This window comes from Bos indicus, chromosome 4 (assembly GCF_029378745.1).
Source record: "Bos indicus isolate NIAB-ARS_2022 breed Sahiwal x Tharparkar chromosome 4, NIAB-ARS_B.indTharparkar_mat_pri_1.0, whole genome shotgun sequence".
NCBI classification, from domain to species: Eukaryota; Metazoa; Chordata; class Mammalia; order Artiodactyla; family Bovidae; genus Bos; species Bos indicus.
In genome coordinates, this window is record NC_091763.1 from 103,003,802 (window position 1) to 103,030,835 (window position 27,034).

Consider the following 27,034-nt stretch of genomic DNA (forward strand, 5'->3'; position numbering starts at 1 on the left):
TAATATATAAATGAACTTTATTTATGAATGTTTAGATGTATATACTTGAAAATTACCAAATAAGATAAAACAATACATTAAAAGAATATATACCATTATCAAGTGGAGCTTACTCAAGAATTTAAAGATGCTTTAATATCATGAAAACCATTAATATAATAATATTAGGTGATTTAAATGATTAAAATTATGATTATATCGAAAGATACCAATTCCTACCAAAAGCTTTCAATAAACAAGAATAAAAGATGCTATTTCCCTTATTATAATAGAGAATATTTATTTAAAGCCAACAATTAACTTCATATTTAATGAAGAAATATCCAAAATATGCTATTACAGTTTTATTTAACCAAAGATATAACAGAAATACATGAAAAGATAAATACAAACCATCTAATACTGATAGGATGAAGACAATTCATCTAAAGACAAATACTTTGAAAATCAATAGCATTCTAATGATAGAGAGTCCCCATACTGAGTAGCAATACTGACATATTTAGCCAGGACAGAATTTATGCAATAAGGTATATTCGAGATCTAGACAAAAACATGAACAAATTATAAAGAAAGAAATCAAGAAATATGTCAATAATGTAGACTTTATTCCTTGATGGAAGGAATTAGCATCATAAACATAGGTCATAAAGAGGTACTTTTAGACCTAGACAATGCAAATTGAAGTATCAAAAGGGTGTTTACTTTATATAAGACATTCCTTATGGGAAAAATATTTTTTAGTATTAAAAATATGTGAGGAGAAAGAGAATCAATGAAGAGCAATATGATACTGACTCAATAGATGAAAATGAAGAGTTTAATTCACTATATGGCAAAAAATATTTAACTACCAAGTGTATAATTTTGCAAGAAGAATAAATAATGTCTTTGCTCAAAGCCAGGGAATAAAAACACAAAGCATTGCAATGTAATGTAGTAAGTGCTAGAGCTTGGAGAACACGAGGAGAACTGCCTGTCTTGGGGTCAGGAAAGGCTAACCTGGAATCTTAAAGAACCTAATTTTGCCAGGTTTTGAGGCAGGAGGAAGGAAAGAGCGTTATTTAGAAGAAGCATCACTTACAAACAGAATCACAAGATAAAATGGCACATTCCAAAAACTGCAAGTAGGTCAATTCACAAAATACTGACCTGCATTTTAAAAACTCAACTAAAAGTCAATATTTAAAAATCAGCAAACCGCTCATAAAAATTTCTGGATTTTCGGCTTCTTTTAAGAAATTGGACGATATGTCAAATTGGGTCCCGCATTCCCACGTGGAAGCAGGTGGCAGGTGCCCCTTTCAGACGGGACAATATGCCACAGCACTTCCTCTCTCCTCCCATTCCTCTCACATCCATCTCACTTTGTCCATTTACCTTAACTTGCTAGTCCTTGTAGGGATTTGAGTTTTATGACTTCTACTCTCCATAATGGGGACCACTGAAGCTATGGCAGAAAAAAGCAATGCCATTAGGTCTGCATTTCAAAAGGTTAACCAGGCAGCAAAGGGAGAGAAGGGGGGTAAGGACATCAATGACAACAGGAAAGGCCTGCTGCATGAAAAACAACAATGGCACTACCACCCTTGAAGTTCACGCTACAATGGGGCTACCAACTCTTACCACAAAATTCTCACAAGACAGGACTTGAAAACCACAGTTATCCATCTATAAAATAAATATAAGAAGTGATGAGGGCTTAGATAAAGGCAGTGGATTGGGGATGCAAAGAAAGGGGTAGAGAAGGGCAAAAATTTGAGAGATTTTTAAGGTGGAAAATTCTCCAACATGGGGTAACCAATCTGACACGGAATAAGGAGAAAAGAAAAGTATAGGACACTTTGCAGGGTTTTCGCTCAAGTCATTTGGTGCGGACACTTCAACATTAAGAACAAAAGGAGGAACAAGTCTGAAGGAAAGTCAGTCATTCAATTTAGGGTATTTGGAGTTGAGGGAGCCTATAGATGTGCAGCTTCATCTAAGCCCTGATGGATTGCCAAAGAAAACTCTAACCTGATAACTCTCCAACAGCTGACTCATCAAGTTAAAATAAGAGAGACAGGTACGAGTACATAAAATGTTTATACAGAATGACTACTAATGGAACAAAGATTAAAACGGAATATTACAGAATGGAATAAAATATTGCAACAAAGATTAGAGAGTCAATAACTTGACTCTCTAATATGTATAAAGGCATAATTATAAGAAATACAAAAATAAAATTTTAAAAAGATATACAAAAAGAATACAATAATGTACAAATCTACCAAAGATGTAAAGAATATGCTTCTATACGCTACACTGTTTCCATTAAGGATTTAACATGGCTTACAAAAGAAATATAATAGTAAAATAATAAAATGTAAGTGATAATAAAATGTGAAGATTTTTCTTAAAAAGTTATCACCAGAAGAAATCATAACAAAGAAAAAAGAAACAAGATATGCAAAACCTAAGAGTTTTCAGAAATACTGTTGTTGGCAATCAAAGTGAAGGGATTAGCATTAAGTTGCATGGCTCTTTATTGTCCATCAGAAGAAAACAGCACTTTCTCACTTTACAAAGGACATATTTACTCATTTCCCTCAAAGGAAAATAAAAATTTTCATGATTAAAAGTTTTCTAAATTAAACAAATTTAGCTGATGAAAAGCTCACCAATTTGGCCTATTCTTCAAATGTTATGTTATTGCCAGACAGTTAAATTTTTAAAAAAAGAAAGAAAACAACTTTACACACCAATATTTGGGCTATTACGACAACAAACACAGTAAAAGAAACTCACAAAGCTGATCTCTGTGGTATCCCTTGGTGAAAACAAAGAACCAAACATGGGGTATAACTCAACAGAGACAGCTGGGTAGGCAGGGGCAGAGAGAAAGGAGGAAGCAGGAAGTCAGTACTGAATGGGCGAGGTATTTAGATTTCTGATGGTTTGTCTTAATCACAGAAAGAATGGACACAACTTGGAGGAATGTATGAGCTACACTTCCTTCACACTGTAGGAATCTGAGCTTTGGTAAAAGTTTAATAAGAAATGGAGAATAGAGAGTGAGGTAGAAATCTCCGGTGAGCACCCGAAAGTTAAATTCTCTGCAGAGTTGGCTGAGGGTGGATCCGCAAGGGCTGGATATCATATCATATACAGCCATCATCATTTTATAAAAACTTTAAGGAGCCTAATTAAAGGCTAACTCACATCAGCACAGAGGAGGGCTCCAGCAATTCAAGGGCACGTACAAACCGTACAAAATAAAGACATATAGAAAGAAGACACACAGAAAAGTATTTACTGGCGTACAGATATAGATAATATATTTTTGACTCATGCCCCCTGCAGTGGAAATGCAGAGTCCTAACCACTGGACCACCAGGGAATTCCTGCATATATTTTTAAAGAAATTAAAATCAAGAGTTATCATTCAGCAACTATATAGGTGAAGCAAAAGCAAAGAATAACTTAAAAATTAATATTATGTGGATTTTAAGAAGAGTTGTATTCAAAATTTGTTGGGAAGAATCAGAATATCCCAGAATAATGGGACTAGTGAAGCAAAGGATGATATATGAGTGTATCTGTGCATAAAAATGATGATGCTTGATAAATGTGAACACATATGGAGAAATGCTTATGGACTATTAAAAAAAAAAGCAGCATGAAGTGTGTGTACTCTCTGAACACAAGGTGAACTCTGTATACAGACGTATAGATAGGCACTTGGTTGGGTTGCAGAACAGGTCAGCAGGAGTCTGTCTCTTTAAGAGCTCTAGCCAGCCAGCCTGGGAAGGCTCTCCAGAACTGCAGGATTTGCCCAGACTGACCTCATCTCCCTCCAGGTTTTACCTCTCTTAGCCTGTTTAACATCCAACCTCACTCACCCCCAACCACTCAGCCCTAATTTCATCCTCCCAATCTGACATTTTCTCCTTTCCCATCTTCTCTCATTCTCACCACAACCTGTGAGGTAGGTATTATTATGGCTATTATTAATAAACAATTAAGTGAATGAACAGTTACAAATCGAATCTCAACAGAAGCTTTGTTTTTAGACCTTCCGATTGGACAATCTTCTTATCTTGCTGACATCCCTTAAGGTTTGCCTGCACGCGGCTTCTTGGCTGACGCAGCAGGGCCAGAGACCAGAGGTCGGGCCTCTGCACCCCCAGCTACATGTCCTCCTCGTTTCTCAAGGTCCTGGGAATGCTCAGCAGGAGAAGCTGAATTAAAACAGAAGAAGAAAGAGATGAGGTTTCCTAAGATACTCCTTTATCACTCAAAATTTCATTTTATGTTGGGACCATCAGCCCAAGCTAGTCAGATCTCTGGTAAAACTCCCAATGCTCTGGATTTAGAGAGTTCATGTCTTCTGGATTAAAAAAATTACATATGTACTTATATACTTGACAGCAAGCAGAAAGTCACAATTCATAGTTAGGAGAGACCCATTAAACAAGACCAGATGAAGACAGGGACAGGCCCTCCTCATCAAATAGTTTGGGAGGGCCTTGCCACCATTCAGGGACCCACCAACACAGCCTCTGACACTGATACAAACAGAGTCCTCCCTACCTTCAAGCCACCACTCATCAGGTCATTCTCTACTATTCCAACACAAGGAACTTCCATGTTAAAGCTTAGAGGCTCTGATTCTGGATATCTGGTTTTTCCGTCAGCAATTCTTCCAAGCCTACTACCCCCTGATTTTCAGCTATAAGCAAATCTCATGGAATAAATACCCTCACACTATAATTAAAAGAAGACCAAACCACACTTGGTTGTTGTTTAGTCGCTAAGTTGTGTCCGACTCTTTTTCAACTTCATGAACTGAAGTCCGCCAGGCTCCTCTGTCCATGGGATTTCCCAGGCAAGAATACTGGAGTGGGTTACCATTTCCTTCTCCAGGGGATCTTCCCGACCCAGGGATTGAACCCAAATCTCCTGCATTGGTAGGTGGATTCTTTACCGCTGAGCCACCAGGGAAGCTCACACTTTATAGACCTTAATAAAGGATAGACTATGCAGCAATATGGGATGATATTTATGATGCTGTATAACATGAGAATGAAAGGTACTAAACTGCTGCAGACTCTGACCACCACTGGACTGGTATTTTCTAGTAATAGGACTGAAGGGCCTGTAATTAAATGGATTCAGAAAACAAAGATCATGGCATCTGGTCCCATCACTTCATGGGAAATAGATGGGGAAACAGTGGAAACAGTGTCAGACTTTATTTTGGGGGGCTCCAAAATCACTGCAGATGGTGACTGCAGCCATAAAATTAAAAGACGCTTACTCCTTGGAAGAAAAGTTATGACCAACCTAGATAGCATATTGAAAAGCAGAGACATTACTTTGCCAACAAAGGTCTGTCTAGTCAAGACTATGGTTTTTCCAGTGGTCATGTATGGATGTGAGAGTTGGACTGTGAAGAAAGCTGAGCGCCGAAGAGTTGATGCTTTTGAACTGTGGTGTTGGAGAAGACTCTTGAGAGTCCCTTGGACTGCAAGGAGATCCAACCAGTCCATTCTGAAGGAGATCAGCCCTGGGATTTCTTTGGAAGGAATGATGCTAAAGCTGAAACTCCAGTACTTTGGCCACCTCATGTGAAGAGCTGACTCATTGGAAAAGACTCTGATGCTGGGAGGGATTGGGGGCAGGAGGAGAAGGGGACGACAGAGGATGAGATGGTTGGATGGCATCACTGACTCGATGGATGTGAGTTTGAGTGAACTCTAGGAGTTGGTGATGGACAGAGAGGCCTGGCGTGCTGCAATTCATGGGGTCACAAAGAGTCGAACACGACTGAGCAACTGAACTGAACTGAAGTGAATTATTGTGGATTAGGGTGAGTCATATGTGATTTTTATTTCTACTCTCTATTTTCCAAATTCTTCTGTAGTGTGCTTAAAATTTCCTAAAATTTTAATTAAAAATTTTTTAATTCAACTTAATAAAAGAAAGCCATCTCTACATTATCCTTATGTTTCCAGTATGGATAACTATATATGTTTCTAGCCCACCTTCCTCCTCTTTTTTCCTGGTGGTTTAGTCGCTAAGGCATGTCTGACTCTTGCGACCCCACTGACTGTAGCTTGCTAGGCTCCTCTGTCCATGGGATCTCCAGGCAAGAATACTGGAGTGGGTTGCCATTTCCTTCTCCAGAGAATCTTCCCGACCCAGAAATCGAACCCAGGTATCCTACATTGCAGGTAGATTCTTTACTGACTGAGCTATGAGGGAAGCCCTCTTTTTTCCTAACAAAGAGGTTAAGGCTGTTCTTCCTACTTCCTGATCCCCAACTTACCAAGAAGCTACACTGTCCAAACACTTGGGGGCAGTGCTGAAAATAAACTCGAACCCGACCCTCCCTCCTTTGGTTAGAAGCACAGTTCAATATCATAGAACACTGACTGATGAAGCCTCCCAAGGACCCAGCACCATCAACCTACAAAGTGCTTTTTCCCCAGACTCACGTCCAGCTCAGCACTACACTGTGGATAGTGTTTTGTTCATCTCTGATAGCCTCACCTTTATTTTCTAGCATCTTGTGCAGCTTCATGTGCTTGTAGGTGGAAATGATCTGAAAATTAACGACACTTGAGATCTCCAGTTCTTGGTCCTGCAGCAGCTCCAGGGATGTAGCATGAATGAGTTGATGGGACCGCTTGCACTTCTGCAGCCTGCACTCTCCCCTGACGAAGGACTTGCACACGTGCAACTTGGTGCATTTATCCTTGAGGCTGCAGTAACCATAGAGGGCTTCACCTTTGTTGTAGAGCAAACAGACCTGGGACAGAAATGAAGCAACACTTAGGATGTTTGTTTTCACTGTATCTCAAGACAGTAAAGGACAGTATCTCTAAATGGCGCCCTCTGATCATTGATGGCTGTTGAAGTCCCCATGGGTGAAAGGCAGACGGGCATAAAACAGTTCCTCCACTCACATCTCTCCCGTGTAGACTCAGTGGCTCAGTCGTGTCTGACTCTTTGCCACCCCATGGACTGTAGCCCACCAGGCTCCTCTGTCCAAAGAGTTTTTCAGGCTGGAGCAGGTTGCCATTTCCTACCCCAAGGGATTTTCCTGACCCAGGGATTGAACCCACGTCTCTTGCCCTGGAAGGCAGATTCTTTACCACTGAGCCACCTGGGAAGGCCCTCATCTCTCCTAGCTGCAACTAACATTCAGCTGCCCCTCTCTGACCTTCACTCACAGTTGGCCTGCCCTCCTCTCCCAAAGCTGGTAGCCAATGAGTGACTTCTATGCAGGTACAAAAGGCTGGACCCTGCCTCAAAGCTAGAACCTCAAAGTTAGTAATATTTGCTCCCAAGCCTCTGTGTGAATCAGGTCAAGGCCATTCCATCTTGCTTGTAGCTCTCCCCTCCCACTATTTTACCTTACAGATTTTTCCCGAGGATCCCTTCTTCAATATATCACACGTACCTCAATCCCTATGTCAGCCTCTGCCTCCAGGGAAACCAATCTGGACAGGCAGCGTGATCAGATAATTTATTATCCAGACAAGGGCATTTTTAAAGGAGCACTATTAATATTTGCATTGGGACCAGACATTGTGTACCTCCTGACAAGATGCAATGGGAAATAGGACCTTTTAGCAGGAAAGTCTGACAAGGCTGGAAACCCCTCAGTCCCAGGTAAATGGGGACCATTAGTCACCCTAACAATATACCACATGTACAAAAAATTTTTGCTACATAATTCAAGCCTAAATCCAATCAAAGCTCCAGATCAATCAATTTACAGTAAATTCAGGAACATGTTAAATGATACTAGAGGAACACGTTAGTCAAACCTAAAATGTGGGCAATTCTACTGGACACAAATGACCAGATGACCAGAGACTGACACCACAAACGATATCAAAGAACAAGGGGGTGGTTGCCCAAGGACAGAGAGGTGGAGGATGGGTAAAATAGCGCAAGGGAATTAAGAGGTACAAGCTTCCCATCTTAAAGGAAGTCACACAAATATAATATACAGCATAAAAACATGGTCAATATTGTATGGAGTGATGCCATCCAACACATCATTGATTCACTGGACATGAATGAACTTGGGCAAACTTGGGCTCACAAACAGTCGGATACAACTTGGCGACTGAACAACAACAGCAAAAATTGTATGGAGACAGATGGTTATTAGACTTATTTGGTGATCATTTCATAATGTATTTAAACATGATGCATGCGAAACTAACATACTACTTACTGTACATCAATTATATCTCAATCAATAAATTTTTTAAATGGCTTCCTACCTGCAATTGTGATGCCAATTTTCTGAAATGAACACACAATTTTAGTGCAATTCCTACTTCCCCCAAAGAATTCCTATAAAACAGTTTTAGGAATTTAAATGACTGTAAAAACTTATCTGAAAAAGGAAACAAGTGAGAATTGATTAAAGGGAAAATGTTTGAAAAAGGGTTAAGGGCATAGAGACTTACAACATCATATCTTAAAATATAACATACTTTCATTAAACAGTATAATACTGGTTCCAGAATGTACAGGAGATCAAAGAAAATAGATCCCAGATCTAGCCCCCAAATCAGAATAATCTGTTCCTTCAAGATACATTAAAGTTGAGCAATAGATCCGTAAGGGCTTAATACTCTCTTGTAGAAGACTTACCGAACATTCTGATTTTGTGAGTTTTTTACATTTTTATTTGAATGCTTTTTTTTAAAAATGATTCTGGTTTCCTATTTCTTCTTGAATAAATATTGACATGCAATATTTTTCTAGAGATCTGCCCATTTCATGAAAGTTTTCAAATGTATCAGCAAAGTATATTTTCATATTTCCAATGTGTGTGTTTTCCAACACCACCAAGCAATTATCAGCGGACACTGACTAGGTATCCCACAAATTTAACTCAAGTCTGACATGATCTCCAGGAGACAGACTTGGAGTGGCGTCAGGTCACACAGTTTAAGGGATAGGGCTTGGTCCCACAAGCCTAGGACTTCCCTGGTAGCTCAGTGGGTAAAAAAAAAAAAAAAATCTGCCTGTAGTGCAGGAGACCCGGGTTCGATCCCTGGATCGGGAAGATCCTCTGGAGAAGGGAATAGCAAGCCACTCCAGTATTGTTGCCTGGAAAATCCCATGGACAGAGAAGCCTAGCAGGCTATACAGTCCATTGGATCACAAGGATACGACTTAGCGACTAAACCACCACTCACAAGCCTGCCCTCACTTCAGATACAAATCATAAGTCCAGGTTAACACCTGTGCTTTTGATCTTTCAGCTATAGATTAGAAGTTCCCACAACCCCTTCCCTGTGTCCAATTAATTTGCTAGAAAGGCTCACATAACTCAAAGACACATTTTATTTGCTAAATTTCCAGTTTATTATCCCTGCAGACTGCAGCCTGCCAGGCTCCTCTGTCCATGGGATTTCCCAAGCAAAAATACTGGAGTGAATCACCGTTCCCTTCTCAGAGGATCTTCCTAACCCAAGGATCGAACTGGCGTCTCCTAGACCTCCTCCTGCACTGGCAGGCCAGTTCTTTACCACTAGCACCAGCAGGGAAGTATCAAAGGATATAACTCAGGAACAGCTGGATGGAAGAGACACAAAGGGCATGGGGGAGGGGTATAGCTTCCAGACTCTCTATGGCCACCAGGACCTCCACGTGTTCACCAGCCTGAAAGCTCTCTAAAACCCATCCTTTTGGGGTTTTATGGAGGCTTCCTTGATTAAATCACTGGCCACTGGTAACTGAACTCAACCTCAAGACCCACTACCCTCCCAGGACTGGAGGTGGGACTGAAAGTTCCAACCTTCTAATCACGTAATCGGTTCTTCAGGAAACCAGTCCCCATGTCACCTAGGAACTTTTCAAAAGTCATCACATGAACATAACAAAAGTAATATTTTATTGCTCTCAACATTCAGGAAATTTCAAGAGTTTTAGGAACTCTGTGCCAGAGACAGAGATGAAGAGCAAATATATATTTCTTATTATAAATCATAATATCACAATATTTGGGCTTTCCAGGTGGCACCAGTGGTAAAGAACCTGCCTGCCAATGCAGAAGTAAGAGATGCAGGCTCCATCCCTGGGTCGGGAAGATACCCTGGAAGAGGGCATGGCAGCACACTCCAGTATCTTGCCTGGAGAATCCCATGGATAGAGGGGCCATAGTGGTCCACAGTCCATAGGGTCGTACAGTTAGACACACTGAAGCAACTTACATGTCCATACACACTGCGATATGTGGGCCCGCTGGTTTTTTTGTGGGGGGGCGGGGCGCCACATGGCACGCAGGATCTTAGTTCCCCATTCAGGGATGGAACTTGCACCCCTTGCAATGGAAGTGCAGGGTCCTAACCACTGAACCACCAGGGAAGTCCCACCCCTTACTGACGTTTTACATACACTGGACCTGCACTATGTGCTGAATCTTTGGGAGACAGGTAAAAAGGGATCATCAGGTATTTTCACACATGAGACTCGAGGTACCATTTCTGCCTCTCCCACCTGCTTGTCCATGGTCCCTGCTGTCTAAGTGGCCGTGTTTTGCATCACATGACTGTGCTGTGTGCTAAGTCGCCTCAGTTGTGTCCAACTCTTTTCGACCCCATGGACTGTAGCCCACCAGGCTCCTCTGTCCATGAGATTCTCTAGGCAAGGATACTGGAGTGGGTTGCCATGCCCTCCTCCAGGAGATCTTCCCTACCCAGGGATCGAACCAGGGTCTCATTATGTCTCCTGCATTGGCAGGCAGGTTCTCAACCACTAGCACCACCTGGGAAGCCCCCATGACACACACTACCAGCTTCAGATGATCAACGTGAAGGCAGGCTCCTGTCATAAATGCAGCCAACCCATCAGCTGCTCACAGAACACTGACATAGACTAATACAACAGAATGAGGCTGGACCCAGACACTCGGGGAGAAGCCATAAAGAAAAAAATTCAGTAAGTTTAACAATATAAAAACGCTACGTTTCTATTAGTCAAAAAAAAAAAAATCCATAAACACTAAAGGTAAGTAGAAGTGCGCTCTCCCCTAGGTGCCGCATCCTCCTCTCCCTTCCTGCCAAGCACCTGCTCCAGCTGCTGCTGGGACTGCATCAGGCAACATGGCTGGAACGAATCTGGCTCATGACATACCAAACCTGGCTTCAGAACCTGAAATCAGAAAGCACATGGACACCGAGTAGAAGCCTGTTGGCTCCTAAGGCTGACTCCAGACTTCTGAGTATAGACTGCTGCCTGGTGGGCAGCCTCTACCAATTACCAATTTTTGAGCTCTACCCATTTTTGAGCTACCAAAGATTCTAGCTCAAACCCCCCCACCACCTTCTGAATTTCTTCCCTGTAGACCCTGAAATTCCTCTGAGTTAAAGTGGGACCACAATCATGAGCTACTCTGTTTTCCTAACATCCTCCCTTCTTCCCATCCCCTTTCTGGCAAGGTGTGTGTGTGTGATAAGTCATTTCAGTCATGTCTGACTCTTTGCAACCCTATGGACTGTAGCCCATCAGGCTCCTCTGTCCTTGGGATTCTCCAGGCAAGGGTACTGGAGTGGGTTGCCATGCCCTCCTCCAGGGGATTTTCCTGACCCAGGGATGGACCCTGTGTCTCATTATGTCTCCTAAAGTGGCAAGCAGGTTCTTTACCACTAGCGCCACCAATATAGAAAGTGTCTATGACAGAATCATTGTGCTAGATTAGAAAACTCTACTTTTAATTGGAGACTTCTTGTAATATCTTCTTTGGTGATTCCAACCCTTTTTTTTGAAAATTCTTTGTGTATAGCTAAACAGATATAAGTGTGCTAATTTTGCCATTATAGCAGTTATGATGAGTACTTTTTAACCATTTGAAACCACATTATGGAGTTGTGAAGCAATTAAAATTAATGTCTCAGTTCAGTTCAGTTAAGTCGCTCAGTCCTGTCTGACTCTTTGGGACCCCATGAATCACAGCACACCAGGCCTCCCTGTCCATCACCAACTCCCTGAGTTCACTCAGACTCACATCCATCGACTCAGTGATGCCATCCAGCCATCTCATCCTCTGTCGTCCCCTTCTCCTCCTGCCCCCAATCCCTCCCAGCATCAGAGTCTTTTCCAATGAGTCAACTCTTCACATGAGGTGGTCAAAGTACTGGAGTTTCAGCTTTAGCATCATTCCTTCCAAAGAAATCCCAGGGCTGATCTCCTTCAGAATGGACTGGTTGGATCTCCTTGCAGTCCAAGGGACCCTCAAGAGTCTTCTCCAACACCACAGTTCAAAAGCATCAACTCTTCGGTGCTCAGCCTTCTTCACAGTCCAACTCTCACATCCATACATGACCACTGGAAAACCATAGCCTTGACTAGATGGACCTTTGTTGGCAAAGTAATGTCTCTGCTTTTGAATATGCTATCTAGGTTGGTCATAACTTTTCTTCCAAGAAGTAAGCGTCTTTTAATTTCATGGCTGCAGTCACCATCTGCAGTGATTTTGGAGCCCCAAAAAATAAAGTCTGACACTGTTTCCACTGTTTCCCCATCTATTTCCCATGAAGTGATGGGACCGGATGCCATGATCTTCGTTTTCTAAATGTTGAGCTTTAAGCCAACTTTTTCACTCTCCTCTTTCACTTTCATCAAGAGGCTTTTTAGTTCCTCTTCACTTTCTGCCATAAGGGTGGTGTCATCTGCATATCTGAGGTTATTGAAATTAATGTAGTCCCCCAAAATAAATGGGGGCGAATACTTGTAACAAATGTGACCCAAAAAGGGATTTGTAGTTAAAGATATCTTATGAATTAACAGAAAAAGACAAATGCCTGGATAGAAAAACCAGCAAAAGTATAAACAGGTAATTTACAAAACCGAGGCTTCATAATCAGACAAAACTAAACTCAAATCTGCCATTTACTATGTGACCTTGGGCAAGTTATTTAATCAAACCTCAGTTGCCTCACCTGTAAAACGGGAACAGGCATACTTCACTCACCAGTTACTAATAGCTTAAGATAATTGAACTATCAATAATTAGCATTCAGTAAGAACTCAAAAAAAAAAAAAAAATTCCACAAACCATTATTATTATTTCTATCCCACACAGGTCCATCATTCCTTGTATGTCAAGATGTATCAAAGCCCAATAAAATCTGAGAGTCCAGGAAGGTCACCACTGTACCACACCCGCCCCCTTCCCCTCAGGCTGTCCTGGGCAAGCAAACATTTGATGTTCTTCTCCGACTCTTTTCACGAATTTGGGCAATATGAGGGCGACTCACCTCTGGTAGAAGGCAGGGGTCATTCTGTAAAAGCAGGACCCGAAGCTGGGCCTCGTTGAGACCAAACAGTCCCTGTTTTTTCAGAACCTGGATGTTGACAGGCGTGTGAATATCATGAGAAAGCGTGCAGGTAGACCTAGAACCACAAAGGTCTGGATCAGAGGCCCAGATGAGGATGGAGCCAGATCGTCAAATCCCTGTCCTCGGGTGGCTTTCAACTACAGTCTGGGGTGTATCCTGTGTGTTAGTCGTTCAGTCGTGTCCCACTCTTTGCGACGCTATGGACTGTAGCCCGTTGCCATTGCCTTCTCCAGGAAATCTTCCTGCCTCAGGGACTGAATCCCCGTCTCCCCCTTTGCAGGCAGATTCTGCATTGCAGGCAGATTCTTTACGGTCCAAGCCACCAGGGAAACCCTGGACCCCCTTACGGTCTAGTAAGCTCTGATAATAAGAAAGCTGGGATAAAGTAACTCCCCTCCCAAAGCCATTTCAGGCTGAATAAAGACACTTTACGGCCAAGGGGACCCTCTCCCCCAGTCACCTGCTTTGACGGAGGGTCCCAGCCGGTGGGGTCTGCAGACGTCTGCACTGGCCTTCTCCACCCCAAACGGCTGCCCAGCCCACCATCCCCCAACCTTAACAAGAATGCATGCCTCCTCCCCCACCCACTTGGGGGCGCTCGAGACGACCAAGGAAGACTGGAGTCAGGAGGCAGACTAAAACGACCTCACACAAATCACCCCACCCTCCGTTTCCTGGCGGGGGTCGACCTAGATCGCGCGTTCTAAACCCACAGAGCACAGACTCTCTTCTGCTGAAACTGTTTAAGTGGGAAAAGCCGATTTCTTCGACAAAGGATCCGTGAATTCCACGGGTCCGTAAATGGCGGCAAAAGGGCCCCTGAAGGAAAAGAACTCAAAAGTCCAGATTTATCCCGGCCCTGATGTGGAGGACGGGGGGCGGGGAAGGAGAAGAAGCTGCAAATTTGGGGCGGAGAGAGGTGATTGAGAAACCCAAATTGAGACGATCTTCCGTCTCGTTCCGCAGCTGGGAGCGCGGGGGAGGCCTCCGCCCGAAGGACGTGGAGGGGCCCCTTCCCCGGGCTTCCCTTCTGCCCTTCCAGAAGGGGTCGTCCGGCCCGGATCGACGACCCTCGTTCTCCTTTCCTTCTGGGTCCAGCTCCCGGCTGGACGGGTCAGGCCCGCGGCCTCCGCGCCGAGACCTTCGCGTCCCGCCCGCCGCCCCGCCCCGCCCCGCCCGGCCCGCAGCCTCACCAGCAGTCGCGGTTCGGGCACTTGCCCTGCATGTGGCGGCGGCAGAGGTGCAGCTGGTCGCAGCCCTGGCACTCGCCGCGCTGGTAGCGGGCGCAGAGGCGCGCAGAGGACACGGCCACCACCCGCCAGGCCGCAGGGCCGCCGCCGCCGCCGCCGCCCGCGCCGGCCGCAACCTCGGCCTCGGCGTCCCACGGGCCCTCCCGCACCTCCACCTCCTGCAGCAGGAAGCGGTCGGGCCCGGCCTGGCGCAGCACGTCCCGCAGCCGGGCCTCGGAGAGCTCCACGTGGCCGCGCAGGTCCTGCAGGAACATGCGGCCGCCGTGGGCGCACAGCACTTTGGTGAGGAAGGAGCACACGGTGGGCTCCGCCATGGTCTCGGCCCGGCTCCCTGTGCGGAAATCCGAGGCGGGCAGACTCCTCCCAGTCACGTCCACGACTTCAAACCCGGTTCCCGGGAAGGGCCTGGGAAAGGGCGGGCGAGGGGCGGCCGTGCGAGAGAACAGCCCCGGGGCCCGGGGCCACCTGGGGCGCAGATCAGGCGAGGACAATCCTGATCCGGCGCCTGCTCTACGTCAGGCACCCTTGAAGGTTAAGTCCTCACCTCGAGGGACTTGTATAGTCGGAGGGAATTGGGAAATACTAGCAAGGGCTGCAAAGAAGATGGAACAGGTAATGTGGTAGAAGGTGTGGTAGCTGGGCGGCCTTAAGGAGGCGATCTCAGGACTTAGCCGCTAGCCACAGGTGGTTTTGGGGTGCTTGAAATGTGACCAGTTTGAAGTGGGATGTGTGAAATATACAAAGACTGGATTTGGAAGCTTTAGAATGGAGAAACTAAAATTTTATATTAACGATGTTAAATTGATAATATTTACATAAAATGTTATAATTTCATCTGTTTCTTTCACTTCTAAGGCAGCTATGAGAAAATGTAAAGTTACACACGAGGCTCACTTAATGCTTCTGTTAGACAGCACTGGTTTAGACCTGTAGGTTTGTTAAATGTTGGTGGCTTAGTCCTATCTGTCTCTTTGTAACCCCATGGACTGTAGCCTGCCAGGAATACAGTCTGTTCATGGAATTCTCCAGGCAAGAATGCTGGAGTGGGTTGCCATTCCCTTCTCCAGGGGATCTTCCCACCCAGGGATTGAACTCAGGTCTCCTGCATTACAGGCAGATTCTATACTGTCAGAGCCACCAGGGAAGGTTTGCTAAAGAGCTTTTTGCCCAAGGCCATGCTGATTTAATGAGCATTTTTTGAGCCAACTCTTAGTGCAGCCATGGAGTACTGAGATGGATAAAACATGATTGAGGAACTCACCTGGTCGAGTTGCTATCTTGCAAGGTGGTTGTGAAGATTAAATAAGTTAATGGCATGTGAAGAAGCTAAAGAGAAAGTCCACTGGCCAGATGCTCAAAGATCTTTTCTGCCATGTTAAGAAAGTTGGACTTCAGAAGACTTTGGGAAGCAACTGAAGGAATCTCAGCTGGGGAGTGATCCCTCTGGCTAGAATGCTCCCAGGCATCCCTATCACCATCTAGTAGTCTTTTTGTCATTCAAAACTGAGCTTAAAAGTCTTCTCTTTGGTATGGCCTTTCCTAACCTCCCACTCTAAAGTAGCATCCTGGTCTCTGGATGGAACTTACCGCTCATGTTTTTCTTCTTGTTTGTTTATATATTTGTAGAATTCAAGCTTGTGAGAGCAGAAATTTTGTGTTCCTTGCTGTATCCCCAGCACTTAAAAACAGTGCCAGGCTAGGGGCTTCCCTGGTGGCTCAGTGGTAAAGAATCCGCCTGCCAGTGCTGGGGACACAGGTTCTCTCACTCGTCCAGGAAGATTCCCATGTGCCAAGGAGCAACTAAGCCATGCACCACAACTACTGAGCCCACAGGTGGCAACTGCTGAAGCCCATGCGCCTAGAGCCTGTGCTCCAAAACAAGAGAAACCACTCCAATGAGAAGCCTGCGCACTGCACCTGAAGGCCTTCACGCAGCAGTGAAGACCCAGCACAGCCAAAAATAAATAAATAAATAAATCCTTTAAAAAAAGCCCAAAAAACAGTGCTTGGCTATATTGTAGGATAAGTGTTTTTTTATGATTATTTAATGTTCTATTATTAAATTATTATATATAATATTACGTATAAATGTTATTTGATTTAATACTTATTTTTGGCTGTGCTGGGTCTTCATTGCCACTCGAGGGCTTTTTCTAGTTGTAGCTAGCAGCGGCTCCTCTTCATTGCAGTGCACAAACTTCCCGCTGCAGTGGCTTCTCTTGTTGCGGAGCACAGGCTTCAATAATTGCAGCACACAGGCTCAGTAGTTGTGGCACACGGGCTTAGTTGCTTCTTGGCACGTGGAATCTTCCTGGATCAGGGATCCAACCATTGTCCCTTGCACTGGAAGGCAGTTTTTTAACCTCTATACCACCAGGGAAGTCCCAGGATAGGTGTTTTTATTTTTATTTTTTTTAATTAGTAGTAGACAATTTTTCAAGCAGGAAATTAGAAGATAGTGAAATAAGCACCCATATATATCGATTTCCTCGAGTTATAAAATCTTAACACTTTGTCCTATTTTATATGCCTGACTGTTTTGGCTGAGAATTTATAAGTTTCATTTTGTAGATATTTCTAGATGCTTCAATCCTAAATACTTCATTAGGCATGACTTTTAAAAATGGTAGATTTCCCTACATAATCTTTATTTTCATAATTAACAAAAGTATCTGTCATTTTCCTGAACACTTCTAATGTGGGATAGAAAGGTGTTTTGGAAAGATCTCTGGCCGTAATAAAGAATGGATTTCTAGAAAACCAAGACAGAATTAAGAAAAAAACAGAAGAGAAACAGCTGAGGGATTATTATCTTAATTTTTATTGTGTTGAGTTTGCAGTGAATGGTCCATGGGGAAGTGCTCAGTGGGCTGTTGAATTTACAGGTCAACAGCTTAAGAAAGATTGAAGAGAATATTGATTTGAGTGTCATCAGAGAATAAGGAAACTGGAGCTTTGACAGTTGATAAGCTCACTCAGCACAAATAAAGAAAAGCAGAGGTGGGAGGATCGAACCTTGGGGAGTAGCAACATCAAACATTTCTGAAAAATTTGAGAGCCTGCTATGACAAATAATCAAATAGAACGTATAACTAAATGGAAAAACTCAAAGCATTTGCTTGGTTTGATGTCACTTCTATATATTTGAGTGTGGGTGCTTTGACAGTGATGAGTTGGCTATATATTATTTCCATTGAGGTCCAAATCAAATGGCAGTTTTACTTTCACTTTAATTATATCTGTGGACATGAGTTTGGGTAAACTCCAGGAGTTGGTGATGGACAGGGAGGCCTGGCATGCTGTGGTTCATGGGGTTGCAAAGGCTCAGACACAACTGAGTGACTGAACTGCACTGAACTGAATGCTACTGTATTTCCCAGGTGGCTCAGTGGTAAAGAATCAGCCTGCCAGTCTAGAAGACTCGGGTTCAATCCCTGGGTTGGGAAGATCCCCTGGAGGAGGAAGGTGCAACCTACTCCAGTATTCTAGACTGGAGAAATCCCATGGATAGAGAAGCCTGGCAGGCTACAGTCCATGGGGTCACAAAGAGTCATGCACAACTGAGCAGCACATGCTGCCATATAGATGTTTTCTGTCTCCACCCAAAGCTTTGTGATTAAAAACAAATGGTTGGGACTTCCTGGCAGTTAGGAAGTGCTAGTGCTAAGTCATTTCAGTCGTGTCCGACTCTTTGCAACCCCTCGGACTGCAGCCCGCCAGGCTCCTCTGTCCATGGGATTCTCCAGGCAAGAATACTGGAGTGGGTTGCCATTTCCTTCTCCAGGGGATCTTCCCGACCCAGGGATCGAACCCGTGTCTCTTTTGTCTCCTGCATTGGCCGGCAGGTTCTTTACCACTAGCGCCACCCGGGAAGCCCTAGAAACTGCCTGCCAGTGCAGGGCACATGGGTTCTATCCCTGGTCCGGGAAGATTACACATGGCCTGGGGCAACTAAACCCATGTGCCTAGAGCCCGTGCTCCGAAACAAGAGAAGCCAATATGATGAGCCGCCCACGCTTTCTGCAACTAGAGAAGGCACACATGCAGAACAAAGACCCAGTGTCACCAAAAATAAATAAAAATACTCCTTCCTGAAAAAAAAAGAATGGAGAAGGACTTTTGAAGGCGTTACTAATTGGACAACTCTGCTGATCATTTACATTTTTAGCTGCCTCCCACTGGCCCTGTTCCCACTCCTAAGGGGTGTCAGCAGTTTCCACTGTCTCCCTCTCCCCTAAACAGAAGATGTACCAACCGACTGTGGGCTTCTCCATCACCACCACCCAGTCTTCCCCTGGCGGTATGCTAAAGGCTCCTTGGTCACTGAGTCCAGGAATGATGAAGCCGGAAGGGGCAATTCACATCCTTTAGCCACCCCGCCCCATTGAAAAAACAGGTGTCTGCAGGTGACTATCTTTTAGGAGATACCTGGAAATAGAGCAAATACAAGCAGTGGAGCCAAAGTTAATATTTATTTTCTTGTATTAGAATCTCAAATGGAGCTGGGAGGAGAATAAGAAGAAATACAACTCAGCTACTGAATTATAAGAAGTTGAACTTTATTCAACAAATTTTATCCAGTGTATCAAGCATTCAGCTGGGTATGCAGTGTGGCACAGTGAACAAGACAGGTTGACTCAGCTCTCATGGAGCTTACACGCTAATGCAAAAAGCGGACAACTTTAAGTCAGGTGCTAAAAATGATCAAAGCAAGATGCAAAGTGTTTTAAAAACCAGGGATTTGGGAGGCAAGCATCCAATTTAATCTATAGGAGGACTCCTTATGGAGGCTAGTAAGCTAATCTAAAGATGCTAGATATTAACTGAGTGAGTCTCACTGTGGTCTTTTGGAAATTGACGACTTGTTGGTTTTGTAATAATTGAAGGCTTTTACTGGCATTGAGTGGATGTGGCTAGGGATAAGAGATGCCCCTATGGTGTATGGGTCAGTCCCATACAAAGAAGACTTATTCGGTACTCTATACGACTTCCTAAGGTCCTACTAGACACTTATATAGGACCAATAGCTCGCCTGAAAGGATATAATTCTTTTTTTCCTCTTAGACAATCTGTCATTTGTCTTGTCCTGCTAAACTAATTTCAACTAAGATAATTTCGTTCTTCCCCTAACTACATACAGAAAAGGTATATGGTCTGTTGTAACTTACCCTAATACTGGTTCTCATTCTGGTGTCACTTATACTTCTAATCTTTCCAGTACTTCTTTATAGGAAGTAGCCTCCAATCGACCCTTAAATCCAAACCTATTCATTATCAGTAAAAGTAAATATCTATTTCATGATGTCGTATAGCGTGGTCATGCTGGAGCATTTACATATTGATATTCATTTTATCATTATTACAAACTTCTTGCCTTCTGGTTCTCCATTATAATAGTTAGGGCAATAAATTGATTTCTTAAGAAAAAAATTCATGTAGATGGCAGTATCTGAATCATCTCAGGACAGCAAAGGGGATGTTATCATACAAATTATTTGCTCTGAAAATGGTGAATAGATCTGATAAGGTTTGTGGTTGCCATCATAATGGGGGTGGGGGAGAGGGCGCTACTGGCATTTAGTATGTGAGAGCCAAGTATGCTGACTATCTTGCAGTACACTGGACAGCTGCTCACAGAAAGGAATTACTCTGCACCCTATACGAATGTAGAATGTCTCCCTAGACATTCGTGTATGACCTACAGCTCGCCTGCAAGAATATAGTACTTCCTCATTATCTCCATTTCGACAATCTGTAGATTTCCTTTTTTTTTTTTTTTAAGGTTTTTTAACTTTTTTTGGTCTGGTCACATGGAATATGGGATCTTGGTTCCCTGACCAGGGTTTAAACCCGTGCCCCCTGCAGTGGAAGCCTGAAGCCTTAACCTTTGGACTGCCAGGGAAGTAAGTCCCTGTTGGAGCCCTTTTAAGCCAGAGAGTTGTAGAGATCTTTGCACTGATGTAAAACCTAATATAAAATCAACTCTAATGCTAATTAATTTTTATAACATATCTGCTGGAAGTAATTATAACATGAAATGTTGGCGACTGGTATGGAATGTTGAAAATTGGAAGGAAAACCCTCATTCATAATAAGAAAGGCACTCTTGGTCCAGGCACCTCAGCTGCTCTAAAAACTGATTGTGCTACAATTCCACACAATCTGTTATATTTAGAAAAAGAAGCCCCTCGCAGGCGCAGGCTAGTTTGCGGCACTGTTCCCTTCGTTCTGATTCTGTCTCCCTAGGAAACTAACCTCACCTCCTTAGGGGGCCTGTGCTTTAGTTGAATGGCCCTAATTGCTTGGTGAGCTTCAACTAACATAGCGAACGACTACAACAGCACTCGGATTTATCAGTCGTGATTGTGTGAATCTGGTTACTGCAACTCGGTCCACTCAAAATACCAGCACTTTATATATGTCTGACCTGAAAAAAAGCCTTCTCTGTAATCATATTAGTTAGAATATAAATGTCTACTTTGCCCAAATGGGCAGTTAATTCCAGTTGGTTGCTGCGCTCTGAGCCATATTTAGCAGCTCTTTTTATTGCATTTCAGAAAGCGTCAACTTGGATGAATACCCTAAATAAACGTAGCGATAAAGAAATGCATGCCCTCAAATCAGTGTCACCACAGAGATAAGGTACAGTACTGCAGTTATGTCTTGCTAGCATTTAAATTGCCCTTACATTTCTGCCCCCCGCAACTATATTCCTATGTATTTTCCCCCAGCTTTCCACAATTTTCCAAGGCTGTACTGTCTTATGTCCTTATTTCAATAGTAATTTTTAGATTTCACTTAAATTTCCCAAATAAATTTTCTTTCAGTTTAACCAAAACAAAACCAAATCATGCAATCAATTAAGAGTAGTTGGGGGAGAAAGGTTGCAGCATTAACAGAAGTTTTAGAAGTGAGTCTTTACCGGTTACATCTAAGGTAATGAGTGATTCCCAAACTTATGACACATTTCAATCCTCTTCTTGGCTGTCAACCCCAAAAAAGTGATTTAGTTGGAGTGGTGTGTAATCTGGACAGCGGAAATTTTTTTTAAGGCTGCATGGACTGTGCAGCATGCCAGATCTTAGTTCAGGGATCGAACCCATGCCCCCTACATTGGGAGTGCGGAATCTTAACCACTGGATCACTAGGGAAGTCCCCTGGACAGTGAAGTTGTTTATCGCTTCCCAGATGATTCAAATGTGCAGCAAAGTTTGGGAACCACTAATCCAAGGCATTTATAGGAGAGAAAACGTAAGTTTAACTATTATCTTTGTGGAAGATCGGGTCCTGTAACAAAATGGTTATGGCATCCTATATGAGGCTGTAGCCATCATTTCTAACTAATCAAGCAGGGTTTCTCTGATCTCTCTGGTTCGGTATATTCAATCACATATTCTGGGTAAATCTGATCTTTCTGAAAGATGACAAAAACAGAGGGATTCAATCTTGTATCCACACAGCTGTCATACTGCAGAGGGGGACTCCGGTAACTTGTATGGCCTTCAATGAAATTTCCAACCAGGACTCGGGCTACAAACATAACGATGTTTCTGGAATCAAACGGGCAATTTTTATGGGAACTAAAGGCATCTTTTGTGAAGTAGTTTCCTAGAAATAATCAGAAGAAAAAGGTTAAGAATTATTATAAAAGAAGGTATGTAGTTATAAGATTATTTACACATAATCAGATGATAGGCATTGACCAAGTATATGTCAGCAATACCTTATTTATACTAATAACTTTCCTTTGTACTTAGGAAAATATTTATTATGCACGTACACTTGAATACAGTGTATAACCTGACAGAATTAACAGAAACATTTGTAACTCTGCAGAATTCATAGGTACAATGTTGAGCCACTGGGTAGAATGACTAACTGTTGATATCACAGTGGTCCAGTTCATGCAAGCAAGTTGAGTTGTAACTAATAAACCAAAGATACTCCAACAAAGGCCATTTTATATTGTGTACATTTTAAGGAAGAAACATCATTTATTACTGTGCGAAGGTCTTGGGGAAAGGAAAAGGGAGAGATGAGAGATGTGACATGAGCCAACAGTTGACCCTGGCAGAGCTGGTCAGACACTCAATCTATTGTCCTCAACTACAAGACAACCTCTGATAATCACTGATATCTCCACACTCACCAGAGCAACAACCATTTCCTGACAAATTCAAATTTCCTATTTTTATTTTTATTATTGCCAAGGGAACAAAATAACCTCTTGACAAGGGTGAAAGAGAAGAGTGGAAAAGCTGGCTTAAAACTCAACATTCAAAAAACTAAGATCATGGCATCCAGTTCCATAATTTCATGGCAAATAGATGGGGAAAAAGAAACAGTAACAGATTTTATTTTCTTGGGCTCCAAAATCACTGTGGATGGTGACTGCAGCCATTAAATTAAAAGACACTTGCTCCTTGGAAGAAAAGCTATAACAAACCTAGAAAGCGCACCAAAAAGCAAAGATACCACTTTGCTGACAAAGGTCCATATAATCAAAACTATGGTTTTTCCAGTAGTCATGTATAGATGTGAGAGTTGGACCACAAAAAAGACAGCATTGAAGTATTGATGCTTTCCAATTGTGGTGCTGTAGAAAACTCTTGAGAGTCCCTTGGACTGCAAGGAAATAAAACCAATCAATTCTAAAGGAAATTAACCCTGAATATTCATTGAAAGGACAGATGCTGAAGCTGAAGCGCTAATACTTTGGCCACCTGATGCAAAGATCTGACTCATTGGAAAAGGCCCTGATGCTGGGAAAGACTGAAGGTGGAAGAAGGGGGCAACAGAGGATGAGATGGTTGGATGACATCACTGACTCAATAGACATGAATGTGAGCAGATTTCAGAAGATAGTGGAGAACAGAGGAGCCAGACGTGCTTCGGTCCACAGGGTTGCAAAGAATCAGACATGACTTAACAACTGAACAACAGAAAATGTCTTTCTGCCCGTTGAAGGAAAGGAGCCTATATTGCAAAATATGATATTCTGTGAAAAAACTAATTGATATTGATAAACTATTACTTGTTGCCTTAAGGTGAGTGATTCTTTGGTTTTTGTTTGGTGGGTTTCTGGATTTTGAGATGCATGAAGGAATTTAGGAACAAAAAGAAAGCCAAAAAGATTTGGTGTGACCAGCATGGCCTGTGATAGGAAAAGACCTCATCTCCATCTTTGATTGGAATCCATCAGTGGAAAGAGAAGGGATGGACATAGGTCAGGAAGAGCCATGGCCAGAACTGAGTAGCAATGGTAGACAAAGTCATCAACAAAAGAGAAGATTTTGCAAGATATATGAGGTGCTCTGGTCTCCGCACCCCACCCTTCCCATAAAACACAGAAGACAGGAAGGAAGCCGGGCTAAAGTGTAGGAATCAAGTCCCACAGTGATTTCCCACTCTAATTTGGAAATTTCAGATTAACATGAGCTTATTTTTTCTCCAGGAATGCAAAAGCCTGCAGGTACTGGTTAATACAAAATAATATATCTCATAATAGGAGAGTGTATAGTAGAGCCAAGTGTTGGCTCTACTTGTTCAGCTTCTCTATTCCATACAAACCTTTTCCATATTTGGTGTCATGACTTCCATGTAAGAGCCAGTCAAAATTATTCTTACAGATAGACGCCACGTTGCTGCGTTCTGTTGCACAAAATAGGATTTGCTCTTCTCTCTTCATCTCGTTTTTCTTGCTAATACGGAAAACGTGAGACTTAACATGGAGAACATTCCTCACCCACTCCAGTTAATAACGTAAATCCCAACTAAATTCTAATTATCTTAAAAGTGTATTCCACCAGCTTTCAGAATGGAGCTACTAACATTAAGGCAACAGCTATAAAAAAAATAAATATATGAAAACTTTTAAATGATAGACACATGAAAGCATTTAATTGTAAAGCTAAAACTGAAACAGAGAAGTTTGAGCTTACACTATGAAAACACAACTAGAGATTGAAGAAACTGTTGACCACTAAAATAAAAAAGTGAATATAAATCTTCAAAGATAGGTCTTCACTAATCCTTTCAAACTTTATGTCAAGAGAAGCCCGTTACGGTGGCCACCCACCTTTTAAAAGCCTCCAAGAGCTGTGCGTTCTGGACCTTCTTTATCTTTTCAATCTTGAAATTTCTCATGGAAGCTTTAAAATGATCACTCACTTTAGCATATTCTGGAGTATTGCTAGGGATTTCAAGCAACTGAAAGAAATTTTAAAATATGTAAATGTGAAGCAGGAAACACTTAAGGCATGATGGGGCTTCCCTTGTGGCTCAACTGGTAAAGAATCTGCCTGCAATGCGGGAGACCTGGGTTCGGTCCCTGGGTTGGGAAGATTCCCCTGGGGAAGGGAACGGCTCCCTACTCCAGTATTCTGGCCTGGAGAATTCCATGGCCTGTATAGTCCATGGGGTCGCAAAGAGTTGGACACGACTGAGCGACCTTCACTTTCACTTCATGTCCCTCTGTGGGCTTCCCAGGTGGCGCTAGTGGTAAAGAACCTACCTGCCAATGCAGGCGATCCAAGAGACTGGGAGCTCGATCCCTGGGTCAGAAAGAGCCCCTGGAGGAAGGCATGGCAACCCACTCTAGTATTCTTGCCCAGAGAATCCAGTGGACAGAGGAAACTGGAGGGCTATAGGCTATAGAGTTACAAAGAATCGGACACGACTGAAGCGACTTAGCACAGCACACGTCCATATGTGTGGCCGTCTATGCCATGGAGTATCCTTGCCAGGCCTCTGACAGCAGGTAGGATAAGCTGGCTTAGGGTTTCCACATCTGATAGTTCATTCCAGTGATGAACTAGATGGCCCGGAGCCCATCTGTTCAAGGCTAACAGAGCATTAGCCTGAAGGCAAACACTCCTCCCCGCCCACACCCCCAGGTGTGTGATTCAGTGACCTGTGACTCACCAGTGACCTGGTGAGTTCTTTGCTTACAGCCAGTACAGGGGCAGAGGCAATGGAGGTACCCAAGGAGCCCAAGCAGAGTTGGCTGCACCCAAACCTAGCCTCTGATGTGGCTAAATGATCCAGGAAGAACCTTGCCCTGGGACTTCCCTGGTGATCCTGTGGTTAACAATCCGCCTGCCAATGCAGGGGACATGGGTTCAATCCTCGGTCCAGGAAGATTCCACATGCTGCAGGGCCACATAGCCCGGCACCATAACTACTGAACTCGTGCTGAGGCCTGCATGCCCTAGAGCCCGTGTTCTGCAACAGGAGAAGGCCACTGCAGTAAGAAGCTTGTGTACCACAACTAGAGATTAGCCCCTGCTCACCGCAACTAGAGAAAACTGACAACAAAGACCCAGCACAGCCAAAAATAAATAACTAAATAAAATTTTTTAAAAAAGAGTCGCCCCAACCAGGTAAGCTGAGGCCCACTTTGAGTCCCATAGAAACCTGCTTTTTAACTCCAATTAATGAACAAGTTGCTCTTACTGTGAGTTCCAGTTTGCTCATCTGTAAGGTAGACAAGCAAATATCTATTTTACAAGTTTGTCATGAGCATCTGTCCCAAGCAGATCGTGTGCGCCAGAACTCTGGAAACAGTGAGGTGCCCTTCTACTTTGGGAAAGTGGCACGTGACACAGTCACCATTTGGATGTTAGCCTTTGAATCTCGTTTCAAGAGTTTTGCAGAAATGATTCATTCACTCATTCATTCATTCAACTAAACACATTTGTAGCAAAGTACTTTGTTTCATCTTTAAATAATTCACCCAGTACAAAGTAAAAAGCAAGTACCTCAAAGCCATTCGAGCCTGGGACGCTTGTGTCTGGTTGGGGAAGATATATCTTGATGAAAGGTTCTGATGAGGTCTGCCCCTGCTGAGGGCTGGAAACAAGAGAGAGAAAGAAATTCATCTGGCTCCCTGTTTGATACACCCAAGTGATTTTCTTTGCTTAACTTCAACTAAGCTGAGGTTCCTCTGGGAATTTTCTAAGTCCTAATGTGTTAGCATTAAGTAAGGCTAGGGGACTTCCCTGGTGGTCCAATGGTTAGGAATCCATGCTTCCAATACAAGGGGGACATGAGTTTGATCCCTGGTGGGAGAACTAAGATCCCATGTGCCTTGTGTTGTGTTAGTCACTCAGTCATATCCAACTCTTTGCGACCCAACGGACTGCAGCCCACCAGGCTCCTCGGTCCATAGGATTCTCCAGGCATAGCCAAAAAGTAATATTAAAAAAAAGTAAGTTTGTCTTACAGCTTCTCTTCCAAATGATAAATATTTAAATACTTTAGTGGTATAGGGAAAAGAATCCTGCCTTTCCTGTATGAACTGTATTTCAGGAAGAGTAACCATACATTTGAGGGTTCTCCACCCTCAAATAGAGAACCCCTAACATGTACATCAGAGAAGGCAATGGCAACCCACTCCAGTACTCTTGCCTGGAAAATCCCTTGGACAGA

At 43.2% G+C, this 27,034-nt stretch overlaps 2 protein-coding genes and 1 long non-coding RNA gene across 3 annotated transcripts in view; 1 reads left to right on the forward strand and 2 right to left on the reverse strand.

Moving 5' to 3' along the window:
• Positions 1 to 16,547, reverse strand: ZC3HAV1L (ZC3HAV1 like). The gene is made up of 4 exons (XM_019959161.2): positions 14,549 to 16,547; positions 13,275 to 13,410; positions 6,538 to 6,796; positions 1 to 4,223 (listed from the first exon to the last, which is right to left on the reverse strand). The coding sequence occupies exons 1-4, from the start codon at positions 14,917 to 14,919 to the stop codon at positions 4,096 to 4,098; spliced, it is 894 nt and encodes a 297-aa protein (XP_019814720.2). The 5' UTR covers positions 14,920 to 16,547; the 3' UTR covers positions 1 to 4,095.
• Positions 14,813 to 27,034, forward strand: part of LOC139182767 (uncharacterized) — a 15,809-nt gene continuing 3,587 nt past the window's right edge. The window contains exon 1 of the long non-coding RNA XR_011566323.1: positions 14,813 to 14,887. This is a non-coding gene — a long non-coding RNA (uncharacterized lncRNA). The remainder of the gene's footprint in view (positions 14,888 to 27,034) is intronic.
• Positions 19,144 to 27,034, reverse strand: part of ZC3HAV1 (zinc finger CCCH-type containing, antiviral 1) — a 51,355-nt gene continuing 43,464 nt past the window's right edge. Inside the window, exons 10-13 of the mRNA XM_019959162.2 lie at positions 26,365 to 26,455; positions 24,684 to 24,814; positions 24,176 to 24,306; positions 19,144 to 22,213 (exon numbers count right to left, since the gene is read on the reverse strand). Coding sequence (XP_019814721.2) covers positions 21,942 to 22,213; positions 24,176 to 24,306; positions 24,684 to 24,814; positions 26,365 to 26,455 — 625 coding nt within the window. The 3' untranslated portion in view covers positions 19,144 to 21,941. The remainder of the gene's footprint in view (positions 22,214 to 24,175; positions 24,307 to 24,683; positions 24,815 to 26,364; positions 26,456 to 27,034) is intronic.